General features: G+C 38.7%; 1 protein-coding gene across 2 annotated transcripts; it reads right to left on the reverse strand.

Annotated features, from left to right (window-relative positions):
* Nucleotides 1–1176: 1176 nt before the first annotated feature.
* On the reverse strand, nt 1177–14176 carry LOC149007329 (protein MLN51 homolog). 2 transcript variants are annotated; one of them, XM_089165114.1, is made up of 13 exons: nt 13925–14176; nt 13225–13812; nt 10004–10106; nt 9609–9817; nt 8607–9451; nt 8164–8272; nt 7764–7877; nt 7146–7201; nt 6996–7041; nt 3299–3369; nt 3083–3160; nt 2173–2257; nt 1179–2082 (listed from the first exon to the last, which is right to left on the reverse strand). In XM_089165114.1, exons 2-10 carry the CDS (start codon nt 13788–13790, stop codon nt 3342–3344), a joined length of 2076 nt encoding a protein of 691 aa, XP_089021240.1. In that variant the 5' UTR covers nt 13791–13812; nt 13925–14176; the 3' UTR covers nt 1179–2082; nt 2173–2257; nt 3083–3160; nt 3299–3341. The 2 variants fall into 2 exon arrangements, with proteins under 2 accessions (XP_089021243.1, XP_089021240.1); XM_089165117.1 differs by lacking the exon at nt 3083–3160 and having other exon boundaries at nt 1177–2082.
* Between the last annotated feature and the right edge of the window lie 4834 nt (nt 14177–19010).

Consider the following 19010-nt stretch of genomic DNA (forward strand, 5'->3'; position numbering starts at 1 on the left):
GGCGGAGGAGACAAAGGCATGGTGGGCTCCTAATCCCATGTTTCCTTCTGTCGCATCTGTAGGGATGCCAATGGTGCTGTAGGATGGAATGGATGCCTTAGCTTTAAAGGGCTCTTTGATATTCTTCCCGGATCCTCCTCTATCTAGCCTTATAGGAGGTCCTGCAAGCGGAGATCTCTACTATAAATGTCTAGTTTGTTTTTTGTCTTGGGTTTTACCTTGTTTATGTACCAACAAACAAAGAATATCATCAAAGTATAAGACTAGTATGATTTCTTTCTGAGATAAAGTTGTTGAAACTCGTTAAAATCACTTATTACAGGCGCATCAAGGAGCCAGGGAGTGGCAAGGGGAACAAAGTTCCTATTTACAACGGAATAACCCCACCATTGAGTTGGCCTCTTTAGAAATATAAGAAAAGGATAAAACCTTGTAATTGCCGGAATGCCACATAAAATTAATAGAAATTACCTAATATAATGTCAATACCTAGAACCATGATGGCAATGACAAGTTAATATTATTAGTGGGTCTTTTATTTATAATCTTCCAAATCGTAGATCTCAACTCTCTCTCTCTCTCTCTCTCTGGGAAAAAGAAAGTGCCAGAAATGTGGAGATATCTTGATTGTGAATGAGATCTAAGGATGACAGAGGATCTGGTTCTAGTTTGAATGGATGATCAGTCAACCATTACTCTCTCTTCTCTATTTGCAGTCCCATTGATTTTAAAGATAGCTTAACATAGGGTGCAAATGGGGTGCTAAGAGCCCAAAAGCCCAAATAGAGTTTACACTGGCTCTAATTTTGCTTCAGTTATGCACTGATGAAAACTATTAGCCCCACACGAAATCTCTCAATAAGTGAATTGTGACCAAGGAATATCTATCTTTCTGCTCAACAAAGTTTATTGAACTCATAATTCATTAGGTACTTCACATGAAGTCAACTAAGTATCGTACATAAATAGATCCCAGTTGTTCAATCCGTTCAAAGTAATTTTAGGCCGTCACATCACACCTCTGTTGAGATTTCAATCAAACGGTCAACGCTGTCTCGCTGTAAATGCACCAAACCCAAGCAAAATCACTCCTAACCAGGCACGCATACCCTAACATGAATACATAAACAAAGCACACTATACCCAGTGTAACATAGTACACCGGGAACTGTCAAAGAATACCATAACCATGACAAAGGAGTTGATATGATTTTTCTGTTTTTTGGGGGAATTTTACAGCCAACGAAAACAGCTTACCAAGGTTTAAAGTATCGGTATCGACTATCGTATCGGTCCAGTGATTTTAAGACACGTATCGTCCTACATCGAGTATTGTATTTTAGCGTAATTCAATGGAAAGATGTATCGAGGTGTATTGTATCGGTTGGGTCAAATATGGATACGTTGGGTCAAATATGAATACGCACCGACTAGTATCGTATGGCATCGTGGGATACTTTAAACCTTACAACTTACCACATTTTCCTTACAACCAAACGACATACAACAGACAAAAGAAATTCATTTTAGTTCACCCTACTTCCCTTGCCGATTGCCATTCGCATTCACATTGCAACCAAACACTCTCTCTGTTATATCAGAAAGTTTTGGGGATCCCTCAGAAGAGAATGTTTCTTAGGATAGTTTCCCACCCCATGAGATTTGGCATAATTTCAAATAGAGTCGATGATTCTCTAAGGCAAGTTAGTTTGGGCATCGTCACTGGACTCGCAACTAAGCCATGACATGGATAGCATTTCGATTCCCCTATTTTCATTAAAAGAAAAGCAAAAGCAGTTTACCTGTCCCTGGAAATTAGGAAATTAACTACAAGAAATGAAGGAAAAAAGGAGAGGAAGATAACCAAATAGCCAACCATAATTAATACTCAGATCAACAAGTATATCACCAAGACATAGATTGAGCAATCTACCAAGTACTTCACTATGCAATTAACTGCAATTCTTTTTTTCTTCTTTTTATTATCTTTTTTTCAGTTCTTCCCTTCTATTATCATTTTTGAAGAAGCCCGTTACTACTTCTCACAAGCTTCACAGAAAAACAAACCAGCAACCACAACACCTGGAGAAAATCAGCATAGGCATTGAGCAATATGATAACCATACACATTACGCTTATGAAGAAACATGAGGCTTCTGTTACATATCATACCGCACTTTGAACAAGGAACTGCCACCCGTCAAGCCGCAATGCTCTTCTGAAATCAACCGCAGCATGAGCAGGCGTTTGTTTATAACTGCATCAAAAGAGAATTATGGAGAAGTAAGCCCATTGCATTATTAAGAGCTTAAAGGAAATGCTTCAAGTCTCTAAAAAGGGTGTACTCGGTGCATGCGGTTCCTGACACAACAGAGCCTGGGCCGGGACATAATGTATGCAGTCCTAAGAGCACTTCCTATCTAAGTTAGCCTATCCTCCTACAGGAACAGAGTTGGTTTGAATTGAACTGTAAATCATATTTCCCAAGCCCACTATTCATGCATGGTTCATAAGGTGGTGAACGGTTATTTGGAGGAAGCAAAATAAATCTCAAAATGACAACCCCAGTGTTCTAACGAAAAAGCCTACACCACACGTCACACCATTCCTTTCTTTACGTGAACCACAAAATTCAAATATCAGAAACAAAACTATTCACCTCTAGAAAAAACAGCTACTCGGAGAAGTAAACACCCCCCCCCCCCCCCCCCCCAAAAAAAAAAAATGTAAGCTCGTTATAAAAACTGGTACTTTTCCAATAAAACCCATATCATTACCATGTTGAAACCACCCACCAGGCTAGAAAGCCTTACTTTTGCAGACATCTAACAAATATTGTTTTCTACCCAACTGAAAAAAATATTGTTTGTTCAGATGACTGTAGTTTCCAGACAGTTAACATTTTCTTAAAGATCTAATCAAAATAGAGAGCATCTCCGAGGTGGTATCCTGGACTCTTGCATGAAACCTCCCCCCCCCCCCCCAAAAAAAAAACCCTCAAAGAAAAGAAGTTTCCAATAAATAAATTATTTTATTACGGGATATAAGCAAGTAGCATATGAGATGCCAAAAAACAACCTACCTAGCACATCTTTGGACATGTTAATCCCCAAAGTGCTCCAAAACAAAAGATGGAGATCACAAAGGACTAGGAGAAAGCCTGAAATACCAAACATCAGGATTCAACTCAAATTCAGACCGAAAATAATGCAAGCTAGTGATACTTTTTTTTTTTTTTTATTTGGGGGGGGGGGGGGGGATGGGTGGGTTGGAGAGAGAGAAAGAAAGAATAGCTGACCTTAGGTGCTTATTCAAATACACTCGAATCTCATATATGTAATTCACTGGCCAAAGTTCATCTCCGAATATCTGCAGAGAGCAACCATATCATTTGTAAGCAAACATGTTGAAAAAATGAACAAAATTTTACGGAAACAAATACAGAAAAATAGAGAGGAGAAGCATTAGACAATTGTACATATCTAAAGGAGAAACATTATGTCAGTCAAGGCATCACCCAGTGTCTCCTTGGCATTTAGGCTCCTCCTTGGACCAAGGTGATAACATGCCTTGTCCACACCTCCAAAGTTTACATTCATTTATAACCTTTCTTCTTCTTCTTTTTTTCTTTTTTTTCAAAAAAAAAAATTAAATAAACATGCTTGGATAACCTCTGGAAACAGCCTCTAAAGCAGGGTTAAGGCTACATATGCCATGACCCTCTCCAGACCCTGCAACGGCAGGAGCCCTGTGGGTGCCTTTTTATGCTTACATTGTACTATATACTTTGTGCATAAAGAAAGGGAACATGACTCTCATGCAACTGTAGGGTCTAGGGTACAGTCAAAATGTACACAGCCTTACCGCTTCACAAAGAAGCTGTTTCCCAACTTGAATCCTGCAACCAGTAGGTCGCAATGTAGCAACTACAGTTGCTCATAATCTAATTGGTTTCACATACTAGGTGAAGCAGATCCAGAACCAACGAGGCCTTCCACTAGGAAACAATGCCAACTTAATGGACCTAAAACTCCGGGTAAATAATTTTGAGTATGAAAGTAGCTTTATTTAATTAGTCTAACCAGGCTGGACTATGACTCAAATCCTGTTCGTTGCAGGTGTATCCTGGACAAAATGGAGGTGGGCTTTTTGTTTTGTACATAGGGGCAGATATATCTCACAGGAAGCAGTGGCCTACACACATGGAGGTCATTCTAGGGGCTGTAATATGGCCATTTTCTGTAGCACTTCGGAAGGCTCAGTTTCAAACATTCCGTTTCTGGAAAGGCTTCTGATGGAAACCCAATTTTAGAGTTAGGGTTTCTTTTGATGATTCTTTAGGGTTTGCCCAGAATTTTCCAGCAACTCAACAATTATCTGGGATGCCTACGGATTGTTCTGGACTGGATCGGGGTTGGAAGGAAGCACTAGAAAACAATTAATGGGTTCTTGGGATGATAGGGAAAAGCCTAAAGAGTCAAGAAGTTCCCATGGGATGATTTTGAGATGCTCAGAACCAATATGGGATGTAACAAAGAGATGGGGTATACCAAAATTTATTAGGAGCCCTGTGGTTGTATGTGGGGAGGTTTCAGGGATTATCTTGGAATGGTTTGGGTTGTAGGATTTGGGTAACAGAAAGTGAAAGGATTGATTAGAAGATACTAAGGTCTTAACAACTCCTAATGGGGGTACACTTCAGAGGGGAAAACAGTACAAATTGGGGGATGGGATGAAAATCTTGGGCAATCTTCCCCCCGGCTGCAAGTCAGTAGGGAAAGGGAGAGGGCCGAAAGGGATAGAAAGGGGGAGGAGAGGGGGTATCGTAGGGCAGGGGAGAGGTGGGGGGGGAGGGACTGAGTTACAAGGGGTAGGGGGAGGGCTTAGGGGTGTCGTAGGGGCCTGGGGTAGTAGGGAAGGGTCTTGCCATGGGCTGGGGAGGTTAGGGAGGGTGCTGGGGTTGCTGCCCTTGAAGGGGAAGGGGAGGGGAGGGACTACGATGGTAGTGTAGAGAGGAGAAGGTGGACTAGGGGTTGTTTACTGACAGAGTACCAGAAGAAGAATGCTAGACAGAATATGGAATCTGATCTTTGAAGAAGAATCTCAATTCTTGACTCCAATCCTAAAGGACGATCCCCTTACAAATAATCTCAACCATCCAAATAAATATTTAAAGATCTAATGTAATCTCCTTAAAAATATATTCCCCCTCTTCTTGTAAATAAAGACGGACAAGAGTCCATCCATAAAGAAGAATCCCAAGGCCTCAAGAACTTATCTTTAACTCAAACTAGACTCCCAACTGACAAAGACTACTCCGAAAATTAAAATTAGCAAATAACTAGGGCTGGGATGGACCAAACTTTCCCTCTTGGAGGGTTCACCCAGCCCTTGGTGTGCCACCTTGGAGTGGCCTTGAGGCCCACTCTAGGGGTTGATTCTAGTTCACGTTAGCTTCTTCCCATTCCTACTGCTCCTTGGCCTTTGGAAATGGTTCCAGTTCTCTTGGAAATCATAAATTTTTTTATTTCTGTTCTTTTTCCTATCGTAAATCTCCCAAGTAAGAATATCTCCAATATGTTGAGGCCTAGCTTTTTGGAGTTACAACAGGAACCATAGCCCAGTTGTAACCCAAGATGACTTAAAATGCTGGTCCTATGAATGCTATTTTCTTTCTTCCCAAAAAAACTAATAATATAATAAAAGAGAGAAATTTATATAAAATAATGATGCAAGATATTCAAAAAAATAAAAGCAAACATAAGTTCATCTAATCATAATACAACCAAAAGTAGTAGTAATACTTGCCTCTTATCTATTCCAAAACCCTAATTGACCTAATCTATTTCACGATTAGGCTTTAAGGGGTTTCCCCATTTCATTTTTTTATCCTAAATTGATCCCATGACATCGCCGGTTCTCATTGCATGGTTACAAAATAAACCACCATGATGTGTTATATTTTAGAATGATTTTTTTATCAATTAAGAAAACCCAAAAGAAATTGAAGAGCAAACACAAGTTGTCCAAAAGTGACCGGCCAGCCCTATGAGGTCATATGGTGTCCAAGGCATCGCCTAAAGACACAAAGCAGTTAGTGTTCTTCATGCACATAAAGCAGTCCAACACCTAGGCCATCCAAAAAATGCCTTGACACCCAGGCAGCCTTTAATAACCATGATCATGGATGCTTAGGTATCTAAAATCCTAACTCCTCTTGCTGACTGTAAAATTAATACTACAGATCTGCCATTACAAGCACAGCCTCAGTTAAGGAGACCCACCCCCCGGGAAAATGAATCCCTTTTCTTTCCAATTTAATTTTTATACTCGTTTCTGGAGGCTCCCATTCAAAGGGGATCTAATACAAGCTACATAGACCATCCATAACCTTTCATATCCAAACCACATCACCCCCTTAATATAAACTACCTTCCATCAACCCTGCCGGCCCATCTAACCACCATAAACCCTAAGTTTCAGGTTCAACCAAGCAGATACTTTAAAAACCTGCAATGACTTTCTAGTAGTACATGCACAAGGTGATTTTTGCAGAGATCCTGCCCAGTCAAATCTAACCATCAAATTTTCATTTCCTTTGGACCATATCCTCCCCATTATCCTCATAACAGAAGTATTTGAATCTGGTTGCAACCTGACCAGAAAATTTTATGAAATTAACCTTTTACCCTAGGTAGTATTCACACCAGGGATTCTCTAATATCTAGATTCTAGCTGGTTCTAATTAGATATTAGAAGAACTGGCCCCTGATTGATCCTACTGAATCTAGGGCTAAGATAGTTGGGACCATACTAGTATAGTTATATCATGATGTATTGACAAGATCACAATATTGCATATAAGTGTATAAATTAAAATTATATTTGCTATAACATATATAATCACTTATATTGCAAGGGTCTTTCTATAGCCCCTCCAGGTAATCGCCTTGACAACCATGCTTTATGTATAACAGGCAAAGATGTTTACTTACCTACGAGGTTTGTTTTGACGTTGCCCAAATTCATCATTTACAAGCTCTGCAAGAAAGATGATTTAAAAAACAGAAAGAGAAGAGAAGGGGCAGCTTCAAATCATAACAATCTATCAAAACCATGGTAAATCGAATGATCAAATTCCTTACCAGATTTTTGGGGAGGCTTCCACCCATTATTAGGTTTGTTTGAACTTGCTTCTTTGCTGCACAATAATTTAAAAGTAAGGATGCTTTCAAATTTCAAACATTGAACAACAAACAAAGGGGTGATAATTCAATGCTAACACAAGAAATGAGGGAGAAGTGGGGGTTATAACTTATAAGAGCTCAAACAAAGAAAATAGAAGAAACACTAGCATGCAGTGACATGATGGTTAAATACTATACTGAATTTGGGAAATTATCTGTCCAAGAACAAATTATAAGAGGCTCTCTCAAGAACCCAGTACAAACACCATTCAGAATTCTAATTTCATAAGACAGTTTTTCCAATAAATTAGCTTAGACATGTGTGAGTCCACCAACTAACCACCTCAAATAGAAAATGTGGTTCAGAAACTCCATATATTTTTCCGTACAAAACTAAACCATCAATAAGGAACTGGGCTTGCAAGAGCCACAACTAAACAGGTTATGGGAAAGAAGCAAGGTGATATCAGCATCTATCATCAAATTTTCATAGACAAATCCCGCAAAACTTGAATAATACAAGAAAACTGAAATTTGAAAAATGGTGGTTAACAGTAAAGGGGTTATGCTACTAACCCAGATGAACCCAAGGAAGATGTCTGCCCAGATTGACGAGCATAATAACCACCATCAACAGCATAATATGTAGCCCCCAAAGCGCCTGCTGCAGCACCAGCCAAAACTGGTACCCTAGATAAAAGGATATAGAAATTGATTACTTCAAAAGTTCAACATGCCATCAAATTAAAACCAAAAAGTAGGGTCTTTAGTCAATATGGATATGGACCAAAATAATAGCTGACATGTAGGATAAGATAAATCAGCAACAAGAAGATATTAATCCACCAAAATTGTCCTTTGTGATTAGAAACAAGATTACAAGTAACCTAGATGAACCTAATCTTCTTGTTCTAGTGCCAAATAATCACCGGAAAACCCACCAGCTGGAATGAGAGATAGAGAGAAAGATACATACCATGTCATCTCAGAATTTCCAAAACCAGGCTGCGCAACATATCCAGGAAGTGCCATACCAACAGCAGGAACTCCAATACCACCAGGATGCTGTCCCCCAATTTGCATAACTGTAGATCAACCAACAGTTAGACAACTTGTGATGCAGACTAGAATAAACCTATAATAATATCAAGACTGTATTTCCTGCTAATGCTTATGCAGGAAAAGAACAGATGCCCCCACTGGGAGTATAACCTAGCACCAATACTGGATCCCAGCACTCCAGTGCACCAGGCTCACAGTACTGAGGCACCTGGGAGGGACCCTGCTACACAAAGAGGTTTCAAGTTTTGAACCCACAGGCTGCAATGAACAGGTAAGTTAACAATTGCACTGTAACCAGGCTTGCCCACTATACCAATGATGGATACATAAAAAAATTAAATAGTATAGAAGCCTCACAAGGTAAAAGTGCTGGAGTGCCAGGAAAATTTTGATCTCCATGAGGACCACCCATTGATCCAGTGGCTCCAATAACCTGAGCCCCATTGTACAGAAAAGAACCCCTTCCACTGCCTTGAACATTGCCTTTCCCTTTTCCAACCAAAGCAGTCTTGGATTTACTGGAACTTGGCGGAGATTCTGATTCTCCAGGTTCAGGAGAATTTCTTGATGAAGCTACAGGTGGAGAAGAGGCTTGGGACCCAGCACCTGGACGCTGACCCAAATGATGAGCAGAAGTTCGCAAAGGTTGGGCTGGAATTTGAACAGGCCTTGGCTGAACAAAAGAAGATTGTGCCTCTGCAGTAACCCTGTGAACTTGGTTAAGAGGTGGAGTTGGCTGATAACTAAGCTGTCCTGGAATAGCTAAACCCCTTCCCTGGGCCCTGGACTGAGGTGACTGAGTCGTAAGAATGGGTGAGGCTCCAGAAGCCTGCAACTGCAGATTAGTTAATTGCTTTCCAGAAACAGGACGAATGGATTCACCAACATAGAGCCTCTCCAGGCCAATTGGATCAGCCACATTTTTCCCTCGGTATGAGTTGGAATTGGGTGTAGAGTGGTTATCTTCCATTCCAGAAGGTGTGAGATTCTTGTTTCCATTTCCAGATTGTGCATCCCTCTTCTGTTGTGCAGAGATATCTTGACCGGACGTGCCAGATGGATAAAATGGAGGAGAAGCGGAATTCAAACTAGATGCGAAAACATTTTGCCTCGAAGGAACTCGATCAGATTGTAAACTTTTAGTGTTTGTGTGTACCCTCCCTGAACTAGCATTTGAAGTTGTCTCAATAACCTTCCCTGATCTGAACAAAAATAAAGAACATCATTTCAAGAATGGAGGAACATTACTTAGAAAGAACGTGTTTGTTTTTTTTCCTCCCTTTTTTTTGGTGGGGGGGGGGGGCGCTGGTTGGTAGTTGTCAAGGGAACTAACAAAACGCTGAGAATTGTTGAACTCACTGTTTGTTTTGATTTGTTGGAGGCTCACTGTTGTACTTTGAAGGAGGTTCATACCTTCTGGGGCCCCTCCCTCTCACCACCGACTTAGAAGAATGGTTTTGATTATTACTGTTGCCGTAACCTCTAGACCTGCTTCCTCGTGCATTCCCCTGGTCCATACCTCGGTGCTTCCCAGGACCTCGATAATGGCCTTTGGATTTCCTCCTCTCCTACACATACAAAACAAGTGATCATCAATAACTACCACCTAAATGCAGGGAGCTAGCCATAAGTCAAATTCGAAGTTCGGAAAACTTAATAAAATCAATACACAGATGCTGGACTTTCTGATAAGCAAAAGGATAAATAAAAATAGCCACCAGTAATCACGCAGACAGTAAAATGAATATACTAACCCCTTCATAGTGCGTCTCATGTAAAGTCATCTCTTCAAATTTATCATGCCCCCACTTCCTGTCATCTTTTGATTCCCACAACTTCCGCCCACCAGGAGTCCGCCTGAAAGCAGTAAGAAAAAAAAATTAGACAAAATAAAAGAAGACTATGTATATCCACATCCCCTCAAGTAAGACATGGTTAAAAGTGAAGCAAAGTAAAATAATTCGGAGTGATAAAGTCAAGTGATATGAAAGTAGAGGTGGTTACAAGTTTGAGGTTTTACACGGTTTGAATGCTGATTTTGATGTCCCAGCAAAATTAGGAAAACAAAGATGATGGAGATTTAGGGTTTTAACTGGTCAAATGGAAACCAGCTTGGCCAGGGAACAAGTAGAGGAGCTGGAGAGGGATGCTGGATTAAAATTCAAGTGAATTTGGATGGCTGGTTAGGCCCGCAGAGGATAGGGTTTTAGTATGCAGTTTAGAGATGATGGAATCTAGGGTTCAATTGGTTATTTAATTTCTTTTTGGGTGGGGTATTTTTTATGTTTTTTTTTTTTTTTTTTTGGGGGGGGGGGGGGGGGGTGTTGGTTGGCTTGGAGGTAGTTGAGTGCAGTATATGATGTGGTGATGCTATGACTGAAACATTAATAAGGAAGAAAGTTGAAAGAAACACCTGGTACACCTCTTTGTTTTCTAATAAAGCTCAAAAGTATCTGTCTGTTAGAAACCAACAGTTAAGTGATGGCATGGCTTGTAGTTTGGACTTGAATGACCCTTACACTATTATCTTCCCCAAAGCTCAGGTCTATCTAATCCCTAAATCGAACTCAAACCCAGAAAGCTCTGTAGATTTACACCACAATATGCACTTGCCATAATTGATTTTTTGGCATCACCATTGCCGTAGCTGGAATGGCATGTGAAGTTCTGTATCTCATCTTACTCATTCATGTACGGGGAACTGGACTTGCTATACCCTAAAAAGCCCACCTAAGGACCTTGGTTCTGGGTCAAAAACTTGAAATTACAAAGGGGTTTGATTTCAAAGGGATTTTGGCCATTAACGAAGTGGAAATCACTGCACCAAATGTTATCATCCACGGGGTTCCATAACCATGGGATTTCTAGACCTTTCAAGATGGTAAAGATGCCAGACACTTCCAGTCAGATCAGTTTCAGGCTTTCAACTTAGCTTATCTTAGCTTTACAAAGTATAGGCAAGCCCTCTCTTACTGCCTTTCCAGCTAATCACCTCAGTTTAGAAACTTGGATTTCAGTTTGTGGTGAAGTGGATTCTCTTCTGACTGAAAGTTGTAGTACATTGCAACGTTACATCAGATAATTTAAACTTTAAATCTCTGAAACTTGTCTATTTCTTCCCTGTTTTACCCCCACTCTGTTTTCTCTCCAATTTCACTGGTCACTGCTCTGTCCTAGGAACCCCAACTCTTTCAGACATTTTACCATGTTTTCTTGATGTTCTCATTACCTAACACTGGAATCAAGAAAGAAGAGTCAACTTCGGAAGTGTACTATGAAGTCAATGCAACTACTGAATTCTGCTCGCCTTTGTTCTCTTCACAAGAGTGATGGTCAGAAGAAACCACAACAGATGAGAGGTCCAGTTGCTGGTGACAATCTGTACTCCTCACTCTCCTTGCAGACTTTCTTCTGTGAAAATGGAGAGTTTTTAAATAGGCTGAAATCTGTGTCTTGGGCCAGAAGTGGGATCAGGATCGAACAGAGAGTTGGGGGAAGATGAGGGTAGATTGGTCATTTCAAGTCCAAATTACATGCTACATCATAACTTAAGAGCCAGCTTCTAACAGACCATGACTTTTGGGTTTACTAAAAAACAAAGGTGTGTACAAGGTACCCGTCAGAGTGGCTGTTGGGTGTCAATTGACTCAATTCCTCCTTTCAAGTTTTATTAGAAACAGTAGCCACAGTCTGTAAGGGTGGCTGTTTACTGCCAAATTAGCTTTCATAGTGGCTGTGATAGCTCTGATGTCACAAAAGCAGTTTCATCTTTTTTCAGCTGGCATGACTAAAATTTGGTATCACAGGGTTTAGCAAAGAACATTAGATTGATTTTGATGCTTTCATCACAAAATCTTCCATGCTATATAGCCCCAAACCTAGTAAATAGTCAGATATTTCTCATCGGCTTAAACATAAAATGTTTGCACAGTCTTCCTTCCTAACTCATATAAGTTTCAGTTACTTAACTGAACAGTAAGCCAGTTTTAGAAGTAAAACAACAAGGCAAAAGGAGTAAAAGGTCATTTAGCATGAATGTTTATTTCAAGACGGATCAGCTGCTCACTAAAATCTTAGTTCTTAACCATGTTAGTAGAAAATGCCCTACATAGTAACAAATATGAACCAAAACGATACTAAAGTGCTACATTAGCCTTGCATGCAATAATACCTTGGTATTAAATATTGATGTTCGGTTTTCCAGGATTTCTCCATGTCAGGCACCACAAGTATCTCTAAAGGTGCAAAGTGAAATTATCCTAGAAAGGAAGCTGGGAAGGTTAGAGTGGCACATTCTCCCAGACATAGTTCTTGCAACACCCTTACATTTCTTAAGCTATAAGGATTACTCTCAAGATCTCAGACAGCTATACTAAAACCCTCCTCCCCAACTAAAAAAAAAAAAAAGTTTCTTGGTAGATACAGGTAATGGTAGTCATTACACTTACTAGCAATTTTAACAAAAGATATAATTATGTGCCTCCACCCGAAGAACGCATAAAAGCTTTCAGTTCGTTAAAACAGATAACCAAATACCAAAGAAGACAGATAAGTGCTCTGATTCAGATGAGCGAGAACTAGTTTTTAGATTTAGGGGCAAGCAAATTGAAAACTAGAACCATGTATAGAGTTTCAACAATACAAGCAACAAATGCATCGATCAAGAAGCCACCTTAAAATTGATACAAGAACGTTTATCCATCAACAAATTAGATTTTGCATATATCTTTCAATACAGAAGAAAAATGCTAGGAAAGTGAGGTTTGTTCATGCAACTAAAGGGAATCCACCTGTGCAACATGTTAAGAAACAAAGAGCATATGTAATTCATGTTTTACTCTTAAGACCAAATAGAATTACTGAAAATGAGTGTCAAAGACAGTTTGTCTTGCAATCATGACATGACACTCTGGAAACTTGTAAAAACATTACAATTTGTCAACAAATAGAAACACCAAAGCGTCAAAATCAGTACCTGTGTCGACCACCACCATTGTCTCTGAACCGGTCATCATGCATGTAAAAAGCACCAGCAGTCGGCACAGCATATGGCTCGTTCTCCTTCCTCTCATCTTCCGCCTGATTCTGATTCTCACTTTGAAATTCGTTTGGTTCTCTGCTTAATTGTCCCGCATCTCCACCAGAATCTGGCGCTGCAACCTGAATCTCGACTTTACCCGCATCGACATCAGTTCTTCCCTCACTGCCTCTTTCCTCATACTCCTTTTCTTCCTCGTACACTTCTTCAACTTCTTCTTCTTCCTCCACCACCACCACCTCCTCCTCCTCCTCCTCCTCCTCCTCTTCTTCCTCTTCTTCTATCTCAGATTCTTCATCATCATACGCAGGTGCTCCACCTTCACCCTCCGATTCACCATCTGAACCGATCACAGACCTCGGATCATTCCTCGGAGACTTCTTTCTCTCCTCTTCATCTCCTTCTTCATCATCGCTCGCTTCCCTCCTCCGCATCGTCAAGGGCAACAACGCCTCTTCTGGATCACTCTCATACTCAACCTCTTCCTCACCTTCTGCCGCCATCTACTCTTCAAACAACCTAACCCTGAATTTCAAATCCAATCAAAACAGAACCCCAAAAAATTCATACTTTATCCAAAGCCTCATACCTTAATCACTATTTTACTGAAAAAAAGGAAGAAAAAAAATTTACTCACACACAGAATTTCTCGATTCTAACCGAACAGAACCACCCTGGAGAGATTGAAAATCAAATCGAAGAAGAGATGACAATGATTGACATCGATCTAGGGTTTTCAACTCCGATCTGGTAGTTTGATAAAACCCTCAGAGCCAGAGACTTGTTGTAATGGAAGACTTCAATTTTTGCAATTACGTAATCAAACGGCCAGAGGCGGTAGTTGTCCGAATTCCCTTCGACTTGGACTTCCTTGAAGTCTCAATCCTGAGTCGTGAGACTCGTGACGAGAATTATAGAAATTTGCGGTTCAATATAGGGACAGTAATGGAATTAAAAATATGAGAATCCTAGTCATAGCCTCTTACGGATGTTGACCAGTAGCATACTGACACGTGGTCAATTCGTATCTATTTTCTTTTTCTTTTTTTTTTTTTTGTTTTTTGTTGAATCTATTGAGTCCGGATCCTCACCCATCAGGAGAGTACAGACGACGACTTTCCGACCACACAAACATGTGGGGCCCACAAGTGAAAATTTGAAATTTTTTTTTATTTTTTCTAAAAAGTGTTTTTCACCTGTGGGCCCCACATGTTTGTGTGGTTTAGAAGCCGTCAAGAGCATAGAGTGCTCCCCCAACTGGATGAGGATCCGGATCCGGACTCGAATCTATTTACTAATTTCAGTCAAAGTATGATATCGGCTTACTCACGTCTATACGTAAAAGTGTAAAAAAACCATCACAAACACGAGTGGGCCATACTTAACTGGTCTACATCGTTGATGAGTTGGGCTTATGACTGTCTTGGTGTTGTAATACAAGTTCAATGGGTAAATTAAAGGTTACCTCAACCAAAAAAAAAAAAAAAAAAGAAGAAGAAGAAGAAGAAAGAAAGGGTAAATTAACATGAAAAAGTAGGGTTGCAACTACTATCCACATGTAACTTCCGGTGGTAACTAACCACCGAAGACTTCATTTAGTAATACCGTTAAGTTTTTGGCACCGTTGCCGGGGATCAAACCAAGGTCACCAGCGTGATAGGCGGAAATACTTGCCACTATACTACAACGACATCACAACACTCTCTCTTCGCATCTGCTCAGTGTTCACATTCATGATGATGCAGCAGATACGTTGTTGATTCAAGGAAGTCTTGTTCTCCTTCTTTTTCTCTGTTTTTTCATTATTTTATTTTTCTTTCTTTCGCTGTGAGGACACTGTTCATTTTAAGTTTGGGGGTATGTGTACCGAAATCACCATTCTTTGTATCTTTCCTTGATGTCTAGTGATTAGGAATGATTCACATTCAACTTTACGATAGTGTCAAAATCACCGCTTATGAAAGCGAGACAACGATCCATTTTGCAGCAACCATAGTGATCATGCTTTCTCTTGTGTCCCGACAAGAACAAGCATCTCTGTAATGCCAGAATTGAACAAACAATTAAAAAAAAATCCATAAAAAAACAGTAAAAAGGAACTTCAGTGGAACGACGAAGAAATAAGATTTCCCTCCGCCGTTCCACAGAGATGAAAGCCAAAACAAGGAGGCATAGAAACGATGAGTTGTAGAGAGAAGGCGGGCGGGGGCTGGTTTTCTTTTTCTCCCCCCCCCATCTCTCCTTTCTCCCAAAAAGGAACAAACACAACCCCCCCCCCCCCCCCCCCCCCCCTCCCCCCACTTTCTTTTTTTTTTTTTTTTTTTTTTTTTCCCCCCCCCCCCCCCTCCCACCTCCCCTTCCCTTTTTTTTTTTTTTTTTTTTTTCATTTTTTACAATTTTTGTTAACCCCTTTTTTTTATATAAAATATTTTTTAACCAAAAAAAATAAAATATAACAAAACCTCAAACATGTTTCTTTCTATTTAGTTTTTTTCTTTTTTTTTTTTAATTAACCTCCTCCTCCGATTAATACAATATATGATTCTTGCACACAATAAGATATTCTTGATATGGAGGATAGTTGCTACCCAAGATAGAAGGTGCATAGGTGAAATATTGACTGCCAACATTGTGTAATGAGATGGTTGTGATCTTCACCAATATTGCATCCTGAGGTAATTGAGATCTTCAATTGGAAGTACAATCTCTTTGGGGTAATGGACATCCATAATAAATATTATTTATAACACTCCCCTTGGATGTCCATCAATAGATAATGTACCTCGTTAAAACCTTACTAAGAAAAACCCTGTGGGAAAAAAATCTTAGTGAAGGAAAAAGAGTATACATATCTAAATAATCGTATTGGTAGCTGCCTCATTAAAAACCTTACCGGGAAAACCCAGTGGGACAAAACCTTGGTTAAGGGAAAAAGAGTGCAAGCACGTATTTTACTCCCCCGATGATAACATCATTGAGTATCTTTGAATACGTACATTCCATTATTATATACCAACTTCTCAACATCTGAAGTAGGCAACACTTCAATAAATAAACTCGTCAAGTTATCACTTGAGCGAATTCAATGAACATATATTTCACCATTTCATTGAAGATCAAGAGTGAAGAAGAATTTCGGTGAAATATGCTTCGTTCTATCTTCTTTGATGTATCATCCCTTCAATTGAGCTTTGCATGCAGCATAATCTTCATATAATATTGTTGAAATTCCCTTCTTCTAGTAGAAGATTGCATGCTTCATGAATGTGTTGTATCATTGATCTTAACCAAATATAAAATAGCTAACATTCAATTGAAAATAAATAGCATGTTTGAGATCTAGTTTTATGTAGATCAGATAAATATCCTGCATTTGCAAAACTAGTAAGTTGATATCCACATTCATAAAATAATATCATGTCAATAATTTCTCAAATATACTGAAATATATGTTTTATAACATTTCAATGTCTTCGTATTGGAGAATAAATAAATCTTGTTAATACACTTATAGAAAATGCTACATCCGATTGTGTATTATCAGCAAGATACATTAATGCCCCAATTGCACTAAGATATGGTACTTCGGGACCAAGAAATTCTCCATTGTTTTCTTGGGGTCGAAATGAATCTTTCTTTATATTGAACAATCTCACAACCATTGGGGTACTCAATGGATGTATTTTATCTAGATAAAATCTCTTCAAAATATTCTCTATATAAGTTGATTGATGAACAAATATTTCATTCGTCAAATGCTCAATTTACAAATCAAGACAAATCATTGTCTTTCCAAGATTTTCATTTCAACTTTCTTAAAATAATCTACTGCTTTTGGAAACTCTTCAGGAGTTTCGATGATATTTAAATCATCATCATATATACTTACTAAAATTAGATCCATATCCTTTAATAAAGGCACAATAATAAATTGGATCATTTTTATGCTTTTCATTTAGTAAATATCCACTAAGGAGATTACCATATATGCCTTGATAATCTTTGAAGCCTTATTGAGCAAACTTCCTAGGAATTTTTATATGCTTCATCATTTTGAATCCTTCAGGATTTTCATATATATTTTACACTCGAGTGAGCCATATAAATAGGCTTTAATAATATCCATTGACGCATGTCAAAATTTTCATATCTTGCCCAGTTAATAAGATATCTGAAGGTGATTGCATCCACCACAAGAGAACATATTTCCATGTAATCTATGCCGGCATCTGCGAAAATTCTTGTGCCATAATTCATGATTTATATATCACGATTTCATTCTTTTTCTCATTTCATTTTTTGAAAAACTCAATTGTACCCACTGGCTTTATACCTTTGAGATGTTGGACTACATGTCCAAAAACTTTATTTTCAAGCGAATTCAATTCTGCTTGAATTGCGTCTCTACATTTTGGCCAATCATTTCTTGATTTATATTCATCAACAAATTTATATTCAAGATCCTCGTCTTGATGTATTATTTCAACAATAACATAATATACAAAAATGTTGTCGACAACTTTATCTTTTCGGTTCCATCTTTTTCTGCAATGACATAACTAATCGAGATCTCTTCATTATTTTCGGTACCTGAACCTCTTCGGGGTTTTATAGAAAGTTATGTCTTCAGGATCTTCATAATCAATTGTCTCCATATTATGACCATCTTGATCATTTGCTCTGATAGATTGTCCTGCTTGGGACATCAATTCTAATTGGAGCATTTACAGTGGAATATGAGATTTAGTAACTCTTAGCAAGTCAACAAATCTGGCGTTGATTTATAATATTTATTGCATTATCCTTTGAACTTCAAGTTCACGGTTCTCGATCTGAGGATCTAATGAGATAATGATAATGCATACAATCAATCTCTTTTTCCAACTGTTTATTCTCTCCCCCTCATGTTGGAAAAACTAATTCATTAAATAAATCTCCTATCATTGGCAATATATTGCATTATATAAGGAGATTTATATCCAACATATATTCCCAACTTTATTTGGGAACTCATCTTTGTCTTGTTTGTGGTGGAGCAATTAGAACATAAGCCGCACATCCAAAAATTTTAAGATGAGAAATATTTGGCTTCGACCATAAGCCAATTGTAATAGGGAGAATTTATGACAACCTTTTGGCCCGATGCGTACAAATGATGCTTTGTTCTCATAACCAATGGTTTAGCTATTAATTGGAGACATTTAATAAATGATTTTGCTAAACCATTTTGGATATAAACATAAACAACAGGCTATTCAACTGTGATCTCAGTTGTTATATAATAATCATAAAGCCTGATGTAAATTCTACCATTATCAAGACAAACTGTCTTTATCTTATAATTCATAAATTATGCTCTTAATCTCATTATTTGAGCAAACAATCTGCAAACACCAAATTGCGAGTTCATAATGAACATACATGTGACCACTTTATAGATGCATCTATTAAAATCATATATTATCTGAATGGTCCACATGATGGGTGAATGGGCCCATACATTTCACCCTCTATACGTTTCAAAAGCGTAGAATGTTCAATCTCAACTTTAGCTGGTGAATATTAATAATAAATATTTCTTGAGAACAAACAATACAAGAAAATTCACTTAATTGAAGAATCTTCGTTCTTCAATGGATGACAATTGAATTTTCAATAATTTTTCGCATCATACTTGATCCGGTATGGTCCAACCGGTCATGCCAAATAATAAAATTATTGGA

The sequence above is a fragment of the Hakea prostrata genome, chromosome 8, assembly GCF_041222555.1.
Source record: "Hakea prostrata isolate BN-2017 chromosome 8, UWA_Hpros_2, whole genome shotgun sequence".
Taxonomy (NCBI): Eukaryota; Viridiplantae; Streptophyta; class Magnoliopsida; order Proteales; family Proteaceae; genus Hakea; species Hakea prostrata.

Coding starts and splice junctions, on each gene's coding strand:
- LOC149007329 (XM_089165117.1), bottom strand. CDS start 13,790: ATGGCGGCAGAAGGTGAGGAAGAGGTTGAGTATGAGAGTGATCCAGAA. Junction 10,107..13,224: donor AATGGTGGTGGTCGACACAG/GTACTGATTTTG, acceptor TACTGCTTTCAG/GCGGACTCCTGGTGGGCGGA. Junction 3,370..6,995: donor CGTCAAAACAAACCTCGTAG/GTAAGTAAACAT, acceptor TGCTCTCTGCAG/ATATTCGGAGATGAACTTTG.